This window comes from Phyllostomus discolor, chromosome 6 (assembly GCF_004126475.2).
Source record: "Phyllostomus discolor isolate MPI-MPIP mPhyDis1 chromosome 6, mPhyDis1.pri.v3, whole genome shotgun sequence".
Taxonomy (NCBI): Eukaryota; Metazoa; Chordata; class Mammalia; order Chiroptera; family Phyllostomidae; genus Phyllostomus; species Phyllostomus discolor.
Window position 1 is genome coordinate 95,352,883 of NC_040908.2, and position 17,360 is coordinate 95,370,242.

The 17,360-nt window shown below is 36.0% G+C and overlaps 1 protein-coding gene across 7 annotated transcripts in view; it reads right to left on the reverse strand.

The window, feature by feature from the left end:
* Window positions 1-17,360, reverse strand: part of MRE11 (MRE11 homolog, double strand break repair nuclease) — a 79,786-nt gene that overhangs the window by 57,561 nt on the left and 4,865 nt on the right. For all 7 annotated transcript variants that reach the window (XM_036028645.1, XM_028516307.2, XM_036028647.1 and 4 more), the window contains exons 4-10: window positions 15,879-16,039; window positions 12,635-12,722; window positions 11,681-11,822; window positions 8,569-8,683; window positions 6,202-6,387; window positions 5,150-5,321; window positions 3,692-3,772 (exon numbers count right to left, since the gene is read on the reverse strand). In XM_036028645.1, coding sequence (XP_035884538.1) covers window positions 3,692-3,772; window positions 5,150-5,321; window positions 6,202-6,387; window positions 8,569-8,683; window positions 11,681-11,822; window positions 12,635-12,722; window positions 15,879-16,039 — 945 coding nt within the window. The remainder of the gene's footprint in view (window positions 1-3,691; window positions 3,773-5,149; window positions 5,322-6,201; window positions 6,388-8,568; window positions 8,684-11,680; window positions 11,823-12,634; window positions 12,723-15,878; window positions 16,040-17,360) is intronic.

Sequence of the window (17,360 nt, forward strand, 5' to 3'; positions counted from 1 at the left end):
GTTCTCACTCTCAATGTCACGCTCTGGGAACCAACATTATACTGCATCACAAGCCTATCCAGACTACTTCCTAACCTCCACCTTCTTACACTCTTCATCACAACTAGCATGGGCTGACTTTTGTCCATTTACTGGCTGTTTATTATACCTTACATCTCCACCTCCCATAAGCTCCACAAGTTCAACACCTCGTCCGTGTTACCATTGCTGTGTCCCCCAGCATGTAGGATAGAAGATATTCAATAAATATTGGTTCACTGAACTAATGAATTAATAAGAGATACCTAGTTGATACAATGTACCTTTGAATATTACTTCCAGGGAAATATCTGTTCATTTGTTTCATGAATGATTAATAATTTACTGAGTTTAGGAAAAGGAATGCCAATTTTCTATTTAAGTCTGGTTGGTCCTAATGGTATCAGGAAGACAGATGAGAAACGTGGAATCCTCTGCCCTGACAGAGAACTATGTGGTTCTCCCAAAGCAACTATGTTTGTATTACCCAGACCAACTCCACAGCTGCCAGGATATAAACAGAAAATGTGAAATGCTCAAGCTGTTGGATGTCCCCAAACTCTTCAGACATTTTAAAAATTATACTCCAGCCCCGCTTTATTTGTAATGTTCTGCTCCTAAGACTCACAATGCTTGTTCATTAAGGAAACTTTATTTAGTGTTCACAATGTGCCAGGCACTCTGCTAACAGCCAGAGATAGAGCCATGAATAAAACAGTCTTGGTTGTCAAGAAATCCACAAGCTGACTGAGAAGACAAACATGTAAATAATAACTATAAGCAGAAGGAAATGGCGCTGCAAGAAGTATACGCGAACAAACTGAGGACACAAAGGAGGATGCAATGACTCTGAAGGGAGGTCAAGAAAGGCTTCTTTAGGACTTCTGGCCAAGATGGAAGGACAACAAGAATTTACAAACAAAAAACAACTAAAACAGAGAGAAATGAACCAAATGGAAGTCTGAATACAATACATCCAAACCGGTAAGGAGGGGTGGAGTCAGAGGCCTACAGAGAGGGGTCGAGGGGTCCCCTCAGGAAAAATCGGTGGCTGGCAGACGTGGGCATGCAGGGCACAGACAGCAGTTGGCGGACCGCAGAAGCGCAGGGCAGCTGACTGACTGGTGGCAGACCCTGGGTGCAGGAGGCAACGGATAGACCCAGTGAGGCGCGTGAGGCAGCTGGCTGTCCACAGCCACACATTCGTGCAGCCACACATTCGCACGCAGACAAACTAAGTGAAAACGGGCAGCAACACAGACCTCGCAACCCAGGGACCCAGCGCCAGGAAACAAAGCCTAAAGGCACTGACAGAAAACACCTGTGTGAGTTGAGGCCGGGAGATTCTCTCAGCCTCACAGGGGAGCTCCTTGGGGAGACCCACAGGGTCCAAGAAAGTATAAAAACCCACCTGCCGAAGAGCCAGCACCAGAGGGGCCCAATCTGCTTGTGGGAAGCAGCAAAGGGGACTGAAGTCCTAGAGAGAGCGGAGCGGGCGCCACTGTTCCCTCTCGGACCCCACCCCCACATACAATGTCACAACCCAGTGACTGAGGTGCCCTGCCCTGGTGAACACCTAAGGCTCTGCTCCTCATACATAACAGGTGTGACCACACCAAAGGAAAAAAACAAATAAAATAAAAAAGATGGCTCAAACAGTTAAAAGCCCCAGAGCCAGTTTTTTTAAGCGACCGAGAAATAGCCAACCTATCAGATGCACAGTTCAAAGCACTGATGATCAGGATGCTCACAGAATTGGTTGAATTTGGTCATAAATTAGATGAACAAATGCAGACTACAATAAGAGAAATGAAGGAAAATGCACAGGGAACCAATAGTGATGGAAAGAAAACTGGGTTTCAAATCAATGGAAGGGACCAGAAGGAGGAAAAGAACAACCAAACAGAAAAGAATGAAGAAACAAGAATTCAAAAAATGAGGAGAGGCTTAGGGACCTCCAGGACATCTTTAAACATTCCAAAATCCGAATTACAGGGGTACCAGAAGGGGAAGAGGAAAAACGACAAGTGGAAAAGTTATTTGAACAAATAATAAAGGAGAACTTCCCTAATCTGGCAAAGGAAATAGACTTCCAGGAAGTCCAGGAAGCTCAGAGAGTCCCAAAGAGGTTGGACCCAAGGAGGAACATGCCAAGGCACATCGTAATTACATTAGCCAAGATAAAAATGAAGGAGAGAATTCTAGAAGCAGCAAGAGACAAGGGGACATTTACCTACGAAGGAGTTCCCATCAGACTGTCAGCTGATTTCTCAAAAGAGACCTTGCAGGCAAGAAGGGGCTAGAAAGAAGTATTCTAAGTCATGAAAGGCAAGGACCTACATCCAAGATTGCTCTATCCAGCAAAGCTTTCATTTAGAATGGAAGGGGAGATAAAGTGCTTCTCAGGTAAGGCCAAGTTAAAGGAGCTCATCATCACCAAGCCCTTATTATATGAAATGTTAAAGGGACTTATCTAAGAAAAGGAAGATAAAAAATATGAATAGTAAAAAAAGACATGAAACTCACAGTAACAACCATACCTAAAACAAAAGCAAACTAAGCAAACAAATAGAACAGGAGCGGAACCATGGAAATGGAGATCACATGGACGGTTAGCAACACAGAAGTGGGAGGAGGAGAGAGGGGGAAAAGATATAGAGAATAAGTAGCATGGACAATAGGTAGAAAATAGACAGGGGGAGGGCAGGAATAGTATGGGAAATGTAGAAGCTAAAGAACTTATGACACATGGACATGAACTAAAGGGGGGGAATGTGGGTGGGAGGGAGTGGGCAGGGTGGAGCGGAGTAAAGGGGGAAAATGGGACAACTGTAATAGCATAATCAATAAAACATATATTAAAAAAATAAAGAAAGAAAAGAAAAAAAGAAAGGCTTCTCTGAAGAGGGGAAGGTTTAAGTAGCTGATGAAGGAGAAATTACAGAAGAGAAGCACATTCCATGCAGCAGGGTCACACAGGCAAAGGTGAGAAAGAGTGAAATAAACCTCACAAAAAAAGAACCCTGGAATTTATTTATAAAAATGTGTGTATTTACTCTTACATGTTTAAACCAGTGACCTTCAAAGTACTCTCTATTTGATGCAATAAACTTATCATGACATTTTTTCCACTGCTCACAACAGTTTTTAAATTCATCAATTTTGATGTCTTTTAGTGCTTCTGCCACTTTTTGTTTCACCTTTTCCATATCAGCAAAACGTTTCCCTTTGAGGACTTTTTCATCTGGGCAGGGAGGCACTTGGGGCAATAATGGCTGAATAGAGCGGGTGGGGCATGGGGATCATGGCATTTTGGGTCAAAAACACCTCAGCAAGGTGTGGGTAGGTGCACTCGTAATTCACCCATGAAATGGGTAAATGTGTTGAAAGAAACTTCAAAAAAATTTCACTGAAGCTGAACGCAGCCTCTCACAACCTCAGCTGGTCCACTAATACAGAGGGGTTCCTAAAGCACTCACCTAGCAGGGGAAGCCTATACTACAAGGGCCCCACCTTCCAGAAGATAATTCCATTTATTTGAAGGGCCCCCTTCCCTTGAACTATCCTCTGAAAATCAAAATTCATTTAAAATAGTACTTACTCAAAAATAAAATAAAATAAAATAAAATAAAATAAAATAAAATAAAATAAAATAAAATAAAATAGAACTTACTCGCAGTCGTATAAGAGGCTTATCTGGCTGTTGAGAATTTCCCAGACGTTCCCGTTCAGCATTTTCAAGAATTTCTTCAATCTCAAAATAAAAATATTGTCATGACTGGGGGAAGGGATGCTACTGGCATCCAGTGGGGGAGAAGTCAGAGAGGATACTGTTAAAATCCTACAATTCTCAGAACTTCCTGCAACAAAGAATTACCCAGTCTAAAATGTCAGTTATGCCAAAGCCAAGAGTCCACTGGTTCCCTGAATAAGGACTGACCAATGAATTCATTTTCCATCTTCCTGGTTTCAGAGACTGGGTTTAGGGACAAGTACATGGCTTCAGTCCAATGAAACTCAATGCTAAGGGTTTTACTAGAGCCACTGGGAAAAAAATGATTCTTTCAGCCAAAAGGATAATGGAAGTCTGTGAGCTGGCATGTGAAAATGCCTTCCTTATAGTAAAATTGAAGACAGAAACCATCAGAATGGGTGGCATGGGGCTAGACAGAAACAGAGACAGAGAAACATAATCTTAATTTGAGCTTCTGGATCAAATCATCTTGAAACCAGCATCCTCTTAAACTTCTGTTATGTGAATTACATGCTGCTGATAAAGCTGTTATACTGGGCAAGTTACTTTATCTAAGGTTCAGTTCCTCTTTCTATAAAATAAGGACAGCTGAATCTCCCTACGCATAGCATCGCTGAGTGGATTAAATGTAAAATGTTGTCCATGGTGCCCATAATATATAAGTAAGCAATGAATATCAGTGATAATTATTATTATCATTATTACTATCTCATATGATTTCTTATGAGAATAAAATGCAAACCAGAAGAGTTAGCACAGAGTAAGAACTGAGTGTCAGCAATTAATGCTATTAAGCTATCAACTTACAAATTCTTAATGGATTCTCCCAACTTCTGTAGTGGCTCTAGAATTTCTGTAGAGGTTTAGGGGTAGCAGTCTGCATGGAAGGGAAGGTATGGGACTATGCTGAAGCTACAGGGTATATAGCAAACACATTTTAAGACTTTATTTGAGGTAGCTCTGAGGGTGAAAGGGATGCCCACAGAGACTGTTAAAGAGGTTAAGGCTCTCCTCATATATCAAAATATCCTACCATTCCCCCATCAAAGCTACTGCTGGCTTTCATGAATAAAATGAATGAATTATGAAATCAAGATAAACAGAGAGAAAAGATTACATATGTTTCTGAGAAGAGGGAAAGGCACTGGGAGAGGGGCTTAATTAAAATTTCTTCTATAATTAACAATCTTCCGTCTGGAAAACTTAAAACAAAGGATTTTTGATACAACTAAATTCATTTATTGAACACAGTGGTTCCCCACAGGTTCCAGGAGCCTGTAACAAAGACAGTGACTTCCCTCTACCACAGTATTTAATTCAATTTAAATAACCTCTCAACTAAAGTAGATCTCATTGACCTTTATCTAGAAGAATTACCTTCTCCAAACAGAAGCTCTGTATGGCCTGGGTCACTTTAGGATTATCTGGGTTAAAAATGTCTGGGTGATCAGCCAGAATAACATCCTCCATAAAAAACTGCCGCACTGTGTGAAGAGGAATTTTCTGCATATTCATCTTCCTTCCTTTAATACGTAGCAAACCAACATGTCTGAAACGAGGAGGGAAATGAAAGCCTAGTCACACTGTAGATTTCCTTAGGAAAATGTGCATGCCAAAACTATCATATTTCTAAGTTTCTACAAAATAATTCTTTATAAAATCATACCCTTAAAAATATTTTTAGCAATTTAATGTTATGTCATGGGAGAATATATTAAACATTCTTCTTCCTCAGAATAAAATACACTCATCCATCATTTTTCCTGCCTGAACAAATATACAGTTTAGTAGAAGACAAACATAACAGTTAAGTATAATACAATGATGTTATTAGGACCATGATAGTAGCATATATGGTATATAGTTCTACACATATATGTATTATGTGTGTATATGTGCACATGCACACATAAATTAGCTGTAGAACTATGAAGAAAAAAAGGGCAAACTTACATCCTACTACCATATTCTTTAAACCTATTATCATCTTAATAATCAGGACTTGAGTGAATTAAAGGGTAAAACCACTATCAGTTAGACACCATTAACTACATTATTACATAATTGTCCCCCCAAAGAAATGAGATATGCTGTAATACCACATTTAGTACCAGAAAAACCTTGTAAATGGCTTTAGGTAAATTTGTTCATTATTGCACATTGTGAAATTAGTAATCATCTATAGCACTCCAACTCAAAATTTAATAAATAAAAATGTTAGTTTTGAATTTGCCTCATAAGCAGCAAGATTATTAACACCATTGGGATGCTGTTGTGTTAAAAATGGCTTAAAATGTAGGAAAATAGCAAGACTACATCAAATGATCAATGTTCATAAATAAATAAATCTATCACATAAATAATAATACTACCAATACTTCGAAACTATAAGAGGACTGTGATAATATAGGATTTCAACAATTACTCACTTCTTTACAGCTTCTCCGGGGGAAAGAGAAGTAACCACTGAACTTCCAGGCTGTGACACATAAAACAGTTGCTGTTCATTTTTGGTTGGAGCTATTTTACACTCGTGTTCATGGCCCCAGATTACGAGATCAATAAAGTCATCCAAAAATTGTTCTGGAATGAAGTTAGTATTTCCGTGTTTACTCCTATACCAAGATTTAAAAAATTAAATAACATAAATGTTTAGAAACATAGAAAAAATATCATATTAAGTATTCTCTTTTTCTCCTTCCATTAAAGATTTATTACATCTCTCTATGTGCCAAAACTATGCAAGGGACTGAGAATACAAAGATATTAACTAATTCTTCAAGGGGCTTAAAAATTTTCAGGACAGACAAGAAGGAGACCCCAAAGAGGAAGCAGTCAATCCTACATTTAGATGCAGATCACAAAAGGCTTTACAGAGGAATGCTTTGGGCAAGTCAGAAAAGCATGAGCTCTATTAATAGCAAAAACCTATAAACAGCTCTACTTATACAGCAAAAACAAGAAAGAATACAGAAAATAAAAGAGAGCAAATACTAAACACTGTAGAATAAAAACAAATCTCTAAATATGCCTAGTCATTTTTTAGCATCACCTATTTTATTACTGATTATAAAAATGAGAATAAGAATGTTAATTTTATATAAGAGATGAGTTTTTCATATTAAATATCATGTAAGTAAGTGATTTACAAATTCTGGTTTTATACCTAAATTAGTTAAAATTAAAAGATATGTGAAAACCCAAGATGAGAAGGATAAGGGAAGGTTTTTCATAACACCAACTTACATAGTTGAGAATTTAAGTAAAAGTAGTCAAATACTTTGACCTAGCATTCATTTAATGCAAACCAATATTCATTCAACAAATATTTAGACACTTAAGACACAGTAGTGAGCAAAGTCTGTGTTCTAGTGGGGAAAACAAGCAACAATACAAGATGTATATGTATATACACACACATATGGTAGATATATATATATTTGCCCAGGTACTGATAGATACTATAAAGAAAAATAAAAGAAAAATGGCATGGAAGGAGGACGTCACTACGCACAGTGTGGTCAGGAAAGACCTCTCTGACAGGTGACAAATGAGCGGAGAACTGAGGTGAGGGAGAAGCATGCAAGGGAAGAAAGACCTAGGCAGAGGGATAAGCAGATGGCAAAGGCCCAGAGGTGGGAATGTGTTCAGTGATTTCAAGAACAGCAAGATCAGTGTAGCTGAGCAGAATGAATGCAGCAAAGAGGAGGAAGTGAAGTCAGAGCAGAATCATGTACCTAGGAATAGTTTTATGTAGAAAGCATATATCTAGGGTCTAAAATTCAAACCCAAATCCCTTTAGATTTTTCCTTAATAACTTCTCAGCTTTGTCCCTTACATATCATTCTTACTGACATCTTAAAAAAAAACATCTATTTTAAAGATTTCATTCATTCCTTTTTAGAGAGAGGAGAAGGGACAGAGGGAAAGAAACAATGACACGCGAAAGAAACATAGATTGGTTGGTTGCCTCCCATAAGTGCCCCAACTGGGGACCAAACTCAAAATCAAGCAAGCCACCTTTTGCTTTGTGGGACGACACTCAACCAACTGAGCCACACAGGTCAGGGCTTACAATTTTTTACTGTAATGATCATGTAATAAATCTTGCTTATTCAAGTCTCTATTCCCTTCAATCAATCCTGCACCTTATCAATAAAATTAAACTTCTTAAAACTAACAAAAGAAAGCTGATCTAGCTATATGTAATATTCTGGAAAAGTACCTGCACATATGTACCAGAAGATGTATATGAGAATGTTTATAACAAAAAGGTTTTAAAAACAGGAGGAAAGTAAACTGTATACATCAGTAAAAATGAATTACACAATTTTAAGCATCAAAATGGATAAATTTTGTAATGTTGAACATAATAAGATAGCTACAAAATTTACAGCGTGGTTCCAGTTATACTAAAACTAAATCAACCCATTATGGATATATATGTGATTAAACAATAATGAAAACCAATGGGCTTAGTAAATAAAAATTGGAGACTGTGCTTCTCTGGGGTACACAGAAGGAAATGGGGTCAGGGAAGGGCATGGGATAATGTACTGGCAGCACTCTGCTTTGCTGGATTGAAGCATATTCACCTTATGGTCATTCTTATACCTTATGAATATATGTTGAAAACTTTTGAAACACAGCCACATAAAGTATATCTAAGTTTTGCCTGACCCTGCACTGACAACTTTCAAAGAATAAGGACCATTTGACTGAAATAGGTAAGCCTGGAAACAGAGATTTGGGGAACCTCAATACTTGACACAACAATTTCCAGAGAAAACTTTTACCTGTTCTGATGAATCACAAATAAATTAAACCAAGCATTCTCATCTTCTTTTGGTCTCAACATTGTCACTTTTTTATTGAGGAACATTCGATACAGCCTTTCATCTGGAATGGATCCTGAAATGGACATTACATACTTTAAAATCGGTTTCTTACTTGGTTTTAAAAAATGAGTTTGTTTTACATCTAAATTATGTGCTTCTCATCTCGAAGTATTTCACTTTCCTATTAGAGATATACTTGAAATCTTGCATCATTATCTGTAAATGAGTGTGTTCCAGGTCCTTGCATGGCAAGTGCTGAGCAGTTAAATGCATTCAAAGAATGCTTTCCTGTCAAATATATGTACCTTCAAAATCTAGAAATATGGAATAAAAATTTGTTTTCTATACTTAAATTGTTATTAAAATTTCTATTAAAATACTGTTTTTCACTATCCCTTATTGTAAGTACATGGTACTTTTGATCTAACATACATTATAAAATATACAAGAAGACATTAAAAGGGATAAGATAAAAAAATAAATGCATTCACACATAATAGTCATATATACTGCATTTTTAATAAAAATATTGTGAACCCTGGCTGGCATAGCTCAGCAGATTGAGCGCGGGCTGTGAACCAAAGTGTCACAGGTTCGATTCCCAGCCAGGGTACATGCCTGGGTTGCAGGCTATAACCCTCAGCAACCGCACATTGATGTTTCTCTCTCTCATTATCTCCCTCCCTTCCCTCTCTAAAAATAAATAAATAAAATCTTAAAAAAAATCTTTAAAAATATTGTGCTTCTTAATAATTTAAACAATTTTAAACAATTCTTCCTCTAATCCAGAGGATTAGCTTAATCTAGCCAAGGAAGCCAACAAAAACAAGTAAACACACAAATTACAATTTTAAGTTTTAAAAAAGGAGAAAAAGTTAGGATGCTGAGATGGGGAATGTCAGTGAAGGAACAAGGTTGCTACTGTATGTAGAGATCAAGGAAGGCCTTCAAGAAAAGCCAACAATGCAGAAGTATAAGAGCTAGAAGAGTCCTCGCTTCTAAAGAGAATTCCTAGTGTGAGACCAATGGAATAGACAGTGGGCTGCATAACATAACTAGGGAGGAAAAGTTGAATCGAGGACATTGTAAGGTTGATCTATTTAAGTCTTAAACCACAGAGAACACTTGACATTTTGTAGGCTGGGAAAAAATTTGAGGGAAAGGAGAAGGCAGGTTAGCCAGCTGGCAATTAGCTCCAAGGGAACAAAGAGAACAGGGATTGTGACTGTCCTTGCCCACCACCTGAGGCCCATAAACAGCAATGAGAGAACTGAGTGGAACATACAGTAGCCTCAGGGCCAGTCAGAGAGTAGAGACAACATTCAGAGGAGAGGCTGATGAAAGGAGGGAATCTACTAATTATAAAAACAGTTCTCAAGTGTAGAGAGAACAGCGGGAGTGAGAGTAGGCAGTGGAGGGTAGACAGTACCCAGTTAAGGAAAACAGAATAGGATGAGAGTTTGAGAGCCAAGTGGATGACTGAAGCACAATGGGATGTCTCTAGTCTGAAAGCAATAGGATCAATCATTTCCTGTAGTTAGGAACCCTAACACTGCAGTAATTAAAATACCAGTTGGTAGGGTTTGTTAAAATGTATTTCACTTTCTGCTCTATCATTTGTAAAATTAGACATATACCTCAACCTCATTTTCCGTATCTCTATAATATAATCATGACTCTTTTCTACTTGTTAGAGAAATTATGAAGTAAACAAAGACTATAAGCTCCCTAGAAAAAGTATTTAAATGACCCATCCATCATAATTTATTATTTTAAAAATATATTCAAAGACACATGAAATAAATAAGTAAGGAAATTCTATGACTTCTATTACACCAGAATCACTCAAAAAATAACAAAACCTATTTTGATGCTAGAATGTGAAATTTTTCCCAATTTTTCCCAGGGTATTTCAAGGTTGATTTAATATGGAATATAATTTTTATAATACTCCATACACAATAAACATAATAAAGCTATTACATCTATAAAACAAAACATCAAGCAAATTTAATTCAAGAAAGATTAAAAAGTAGACTTTTTTAAGAAAAACAGACATTTTTCTAAAAACATCTTTGTCTGCCCTGGCTGGTGTGGCTCAGTAGATTGAGTACCGGCCTGCAAACTGAAAGGTCACTGATCCGCTGATTCGATTTCCAGTCATGGCACATGCCTGGGTTGCAAGCCAGGTCCCCAGCTGAGGGTGTATGGGAGGCAACCAATGGATATTTCTTTCTTTCCCTCTCTTTTCCCCTCCCTTCCCCTCCCTCTTAAAATAAATAAATATTTTTTAAATTATTAGAAAATGTCTTTGATCTTTCATTCACATGGAATAAATCCTAACAAATAGACTTTTACCTACTAGACACTAAATAAATTGAACATAGTGAAGCTGATAAGGCAAATTTTCTGAGCATTAAAGATGACAGCTCTAGACTAGCACTGTCTAATAAAAATGATAGCATGAGTCACTAATGGAGACCAAATACATAATTTAAAATTTTCTACTGGCCACATTAAATAAAACAAGTAAAAAACCAGGTAATATTAATTTTAACATATTTCATTTAACCCAATATGTTAATGAGGTATTTTACATTTTTCTAAATCTTGGAAATCTGACATTATTTTTATACTTCTAGCATATCTCAATGCAGATGAGGCACATTTCAAGTGCTCAGCATCTATATAAGGCTGATTACTACAGTGGACAGAGTTTTAGACCTTTCAAAGTTGTCTAAGATATCAAACTGCAGTTTTTCTAATTACTTCCTAATTGTAATGTTCAGGATTATCTAAGTCTAAAAGAAAGAAAAAAGTGAATAAATAGATACTTCAAAAAATACTTTTTCACCAAAATTGCAATTAAAAACAAGTATTGGCTCTATTGGTTCTCATTAACTACTAAAAAATTTCTACCAAACCCTCCTATCATTTTTATAGTAACTCATAAAGAATACAGATTTGCCTCAAATTTTTCTAAACAGCAAATAAGCTAACTCCAGAATGTGATTTTGCAATTGCTTAAACAATTAAATATTTATTGACATAAATAATAAAACCATCTTACCTAAGCCATATAGCGCAATTTTTGTGCTTCCTTTTTGAAGCAAAACTGGACTAATGTCTACCTTCTCCACAGACATTGAACGTCCAAAGTGATTTACATATCCAGCACAACTTAAAATATCCAGGGCACAGAGTGTATCTGCCTGTGCAGAATATTTTCAAAGAATATAAATGCACATTTAAAAATAAGTAATCTGTATAGCATATTATTACCTATTAAAATATATTCTACATACTAGTTACAAAAGCAGATTCTATATAATAGTGACAAAAACAGATTAACATAGTGTCTTCTCAAAACAAAATTACAATATTAAAAGTTTTTCTACATTTTTTGTATCAGAAAATACCTGCAATTGGAATCACATGCTAAATACAAAGTGAACATTTCATCAAAACTTACAATGTCTTAGCCACTGAAAATTAAGAACTAGCCATGAAATAAGTGCTTTGTAATATTAAGCAGGCCTCTTAAGATGTGGGGGCCAGGGGGTCAGGGGGAACCAGATAACTAGTGATTCACAATATTCATTACCATTAACGTGGAAAGATATTTTCAGTTCAGAACCTCTATTATTGCCTCTATATAAACAGACAATAAGATGCCCTAATTTACATTTAAAACTGTTGATGAAACACTCATTTCCTACAGGTGAGATTATATGATAAGACATACAAGAGCACTTGGTAAACTATAAAGCATTATACAAAAGATAGGTGTTGGCTTATTCCTACTCCTGGTTTACTTACTGTTAATCTCAGCACTAATAAAGGAAAAGCTTACCTCACACACCAATTATTATTCCAAATTTTTAAAATTTATCTCAAAAGCAGTATAAAAGAATGTATGAATGATGAAAAGTCAATTTGACTTTTTAACTCTTTTAAAAATTATTTTCCACAGACAAACTAAGTCATTTCTAAAATTTCAACACACTGTAAGAACCCAAATTACCCCTGTGGGATCATCATGATTGCCGTGAATACTAAACACGGGGATCGAAACGTTGAGATTGCCATCTTGGTAGTTCACCCATGGAAACCTGAAAAAATAAAATTTTTAAAAAGAAGGTAATTAAAAGTTCTGTAAAAGACAAAAGCTGTTTCCCCCAGTATTCTCTTTCAAAAAATAATGCAATTATAGACAAACTGGATGATCGAAGTGGAAAAATGACAAGTTTAGGACTTTAAAAAATAATATCATAGGCAACAATTCATTTCAATTCAAGTTTGAAAATATGTCAAAGTACTACACTTTATTAAAGAAAACCCTACAATAAATGATGCTTGTGAACTGTATACAAGAATGGTATAGCTAATTAATGGGGCATTGATAGGTTTTCAAAAATTTAAAAGTCGTACAATGTTTTAACTTGTAGAAAGGGGAAGGCAAGAAATACAACCACTTTTAATCCAAAAGACCTACACTAAAAATTCCAGCTCTATCACTTACTACTTGTACAACTTAAGGTCTCCCACCCACTCCTGTCCCCAGTTGTCTAGCTCCTCTACTCTGAGGCACATTGTGTATCTTTGCAAAATTATCTTATACATGTAAAAGCAAATAAATACATCTTCCTTCTTACACAAATGACAGCACATATAGATTCCTATACTCCGCTTTTATTATTTAACATATTTTAGAAATCATTCTATGTCAGTACATGAGGAGCTTCTTGTGCTCTTCTGGCTGGACAGTATTCCATGGTATTGATTATTATAATGTATTTAAGTAGTCACCTACAAATGGATATTTAGACTATTTCCGGTGTTTTGTTTTACAAATGTTCAAGTCAGTAATCTTGTACAATGCTGCCCTTGTTAAGAGGATAGGAAAATATCTAGAAGGGAATTGCTGGGCCAAAGAATTTGTGTGCATTTATAAATTTGATAGCTACTGCCAATTTCCCTCCATAGAGACTGAACAAATCTACATAAAATACGATGGCAACGCATGAGAGACAGTTTCACCTTACTCCACCAACATAATACTTTATTATCAAACCTTTAAACTATGCCAGCAATTCTAAATTTTAGCTGTATGTCAGAGTTATCGAGGACTCTTTCAAGAAATACCAATGCCCACGACAGTCTCAAAGAGATTGATCAGCCTGAAGATTGGGCATAAATATTTTTTTAAGATTCCTAAGTAACCATAATGTGTACCAGGATTGCAAATCACTGATCAATGCTAATCTAACAGGGAGAAAAATATTTCAGTATACTTCATTTTGTATCTTACAAATGTACTTCATTTTATAGTTTTTATATTCTTTTAATATGTTTAAATGCAATTTTATTTCTTTATTTCCTTTTCTGTGAGCTATGTCCACATTCTCTATCTATTTTTGTAACTAACTCACAGATTTTTTTTATTGACTTGAAAGAATTATTTATCTATTATGGAAATTAGACCTTACTTTGGAATTAGTTGCAAATATTTTACCTCATTGGACTCTTGGCTTTGCTTTGACACAATGAAATTTAATTTTACAAATAGAAAGTACCAATCTTTTCTTTTAAGGCTCCTAGGTTTGTGCCATACTTAGAAAAGCCTTTTAGCCATCTAGATTTTTTAAAGAAGTGTAAAAGTTTCTCCTAGTACTTTTATTGAATAATCCATATTTTTCATGAAGATAAGAGATGCTGCCTTCATCAAATACGAAATTCCTACATTTATTGAGACTACTGCAGGAATTCAGTATGTCTAAAGGATAAAGGTGGCAATCTAAAAGAACAACCAAAGGCTAATGCTGGTAAATTTACTTAAACTACAAAATAGATCACGACAGTATTAAATTCTAACTCAAAGAAAAAAATTAGTTCATACTAATAAACAACTGAATTAGTTCCTAATGACACAGACAATTGAATACATAAATGAGACATGGGACAGATATTCCTTACTAAAGAATGCCAGTCAATAAATGTACAAAGAATGTGGAAAATAGAAAATCACCATTAGAACACCACAGTCAGAAGTGCTAAAGGCAAGAGCCACTAATGAATGCTAAAATTAGTGGACAAACTTTGAGGAGAAACAGAATAACTGCACAGACTCAAAATATCCCTCCCTGAAAATTTAGTAGTTCCAGTGGTGGTTTTAACCATGGCCATAAATTATTTGATACCCCTTCCTCTCTCCTGAAAGTAGAACTTAATTCCCTCTCTTTGAGTACAAGCTAGACTTAGCAACTCCATTCTAAAAAATAGTGTACTTGACAGCTGAGGAACCTGGCAGACACCATCTTAACCAAGCGACCACCGTTAACCTCACCAGTGATAAACCATGTTAAGAGCATGTACTCCCAGTAAGTATTTTACCTCTGTGGGGAATATTCTTCCCCCAAACCATAATCCTAGTCTAATCACAAGAAAAAGCCAAATCAAGGGACATTCTATTAAAATACATGAGCGGTACACTTCAAAAGTGTCAGGGTCATAAAATATATGGAAGACCAAGAAACTGGGATAGACTGAAGACCAACAGAACATTTCAACTAAATCCAAAGTGTATTCTAATACAATGTTTAAGAAAAAACTTGAAGTGTCGCAGGTTCGATTCCCAGCCAGGGTACATGCCTGGGTTGCAGGCCATAACCCCCAGCAACCGCATATTGATGTTTCTCTATCTCTATCTCCCTCCCTTCCCTCTCTAAAAATAAAATAAATAAAATCTTAAAAAAACAAAAAAAGAAAAAGAAAAAACTTGAGATCTTCATGACATGGGGTTCTTGGTAGATATCAAAATAAGTCCCAAAAGCACAAACCTTAAAAAAAAATCAAAATTAAATACTTCAGTCAACAAAAGTTACCATAAACAAAGTCAAAAGATAATCCACTGATTGGGGAAAAAAAATACACGCCTAATGAAAGCTTCGTATCTAGAATATATAAATAACTTCTGCACAGTCAGTAGCAATAGGCAAAAATCCCAATTTTTAAAATGGGCAAAGGATATAAACAGAAGACACCAAAATGTAAAAGTAAGATTTCAAGAAGATACTCAGTCCCACAATTAATCAGAGAATTACAAATTAACATACCAGTAATGATGTACAGAAAATTCAAAGAACTACATTTACAATGAAAATAGGTTATAATGAAAGAGAAATGGCTCATTGTTAATGTGTTTATGTGTCTTATACAGAAAATATCCTACATAAGGAAACTTCATGTAAGCACATAAATATACTTACTTACTAAAACCAAAGTTGACTGACTGATCGCTGATAATTTCAAACTGTACAGGACGATCACCCATGCAGTATCTTCTTAATAACTCCAAGCAGGTATGTAATGTTTTTCTTGAGGGCTTATTTTCATGAAAAAGATCACCACCTAACAAAATAAAGTCCACCTAATCAGCAGAAAAGTGTTAAAATTAGTATGTTTTATAGATAAAATTTTTCTAATAGATGAAAGAAGTAGAAAAACATATCATATAAGATGCTATCATATATGGAAATTTAAAATTTTATATTTTATTCCTTCCAAGGACCTTCCAATCTTGTGGTTAATTTGACTACAATTTAGGTTCCTAGGCCACCTTCAAAAAATCTACCTTCAAATGACAACACCAAGTCTCTCACTAATGCAACCCAAAGGACCATATTTCTCCCATTACTCAAACAAAGAATAAACTCAGTGCTTTAATAGAACCTATGAAAGAGACAGCCAATTCAATCCAAGTTATTCATGCAGTTCATTCAACAATTATTTAGAGTTTCTAGGGGCACCGGCAGCTAAGGAAATAGCAATCTACAAAATAGATAATGTCCCTGCCCTCATTAAATACTAACAATGTACTATACCCTGTACTAACCCCTGAGGATACAATGATAAATAAAATACTATTCCTATCCTAAAAATGTTCAAAATCTAATGGAAGAAACAAACTGTTATGCATTTAGGAAAGTCAGATTAACATGCACTGGAATGGGTATGTCAACAAACCAGGAGCAGAGTTGATGTGACAATGAGTTCTAACTGAGGAAAGGAAATTCCTCCTAGGACAGTGAGTCTGGGAGGGATCTGCCTGCACAGTGGCACTATGAAGGATAAATGAGATTCTGAGGAAGAGCATTCTAGCAACAACCAGAGAGGAGAAAACCATACCAAAATTAAGTTCAACACACTGATGCTTTCAAAAAGGGTACAATCTATCTGAGAAAGTTTACTTAAGTTTTTAACTACACAAAGGAACCCAGCAGTACAGATCACTGTGGGCTACAGTAGTGAGGGGTACCCAAAAGTGCCACCCCAAAATGTGTCACTTCTGCAGGTTTTGTGCTAAAGGCAATTAACACCCAGCTGACTCAAGAAAAACATTGCTACCTCTCCCTTAACTGCCAAGAGTTTGGATAGAGAGCCTATACCAGCAAGAAAGCTATTACCAAAGTCAGAAAGACTCATCTGCAAGGCATGGCAAACATTTGTTTACCAAGCATTTGCTCTTCCCATCTTCCTGCGAAGTGCCTTCATCCCCTTTGAAACCCCATCCTTTTTTTTGCTCAGAATGATAGGTAAGCCTTAATTACCTACCAGGCAGCCTCATATTTTTATGTATGAAATTTGTTTTTCTCCTGTTAATCTGTCAGTGCAATTATCAGACTAACCAAAGAACCTAGACAGAAAAGGAAAAGTATTCCATCCCTACAGTAGTCAGAGAAGTTTTAATA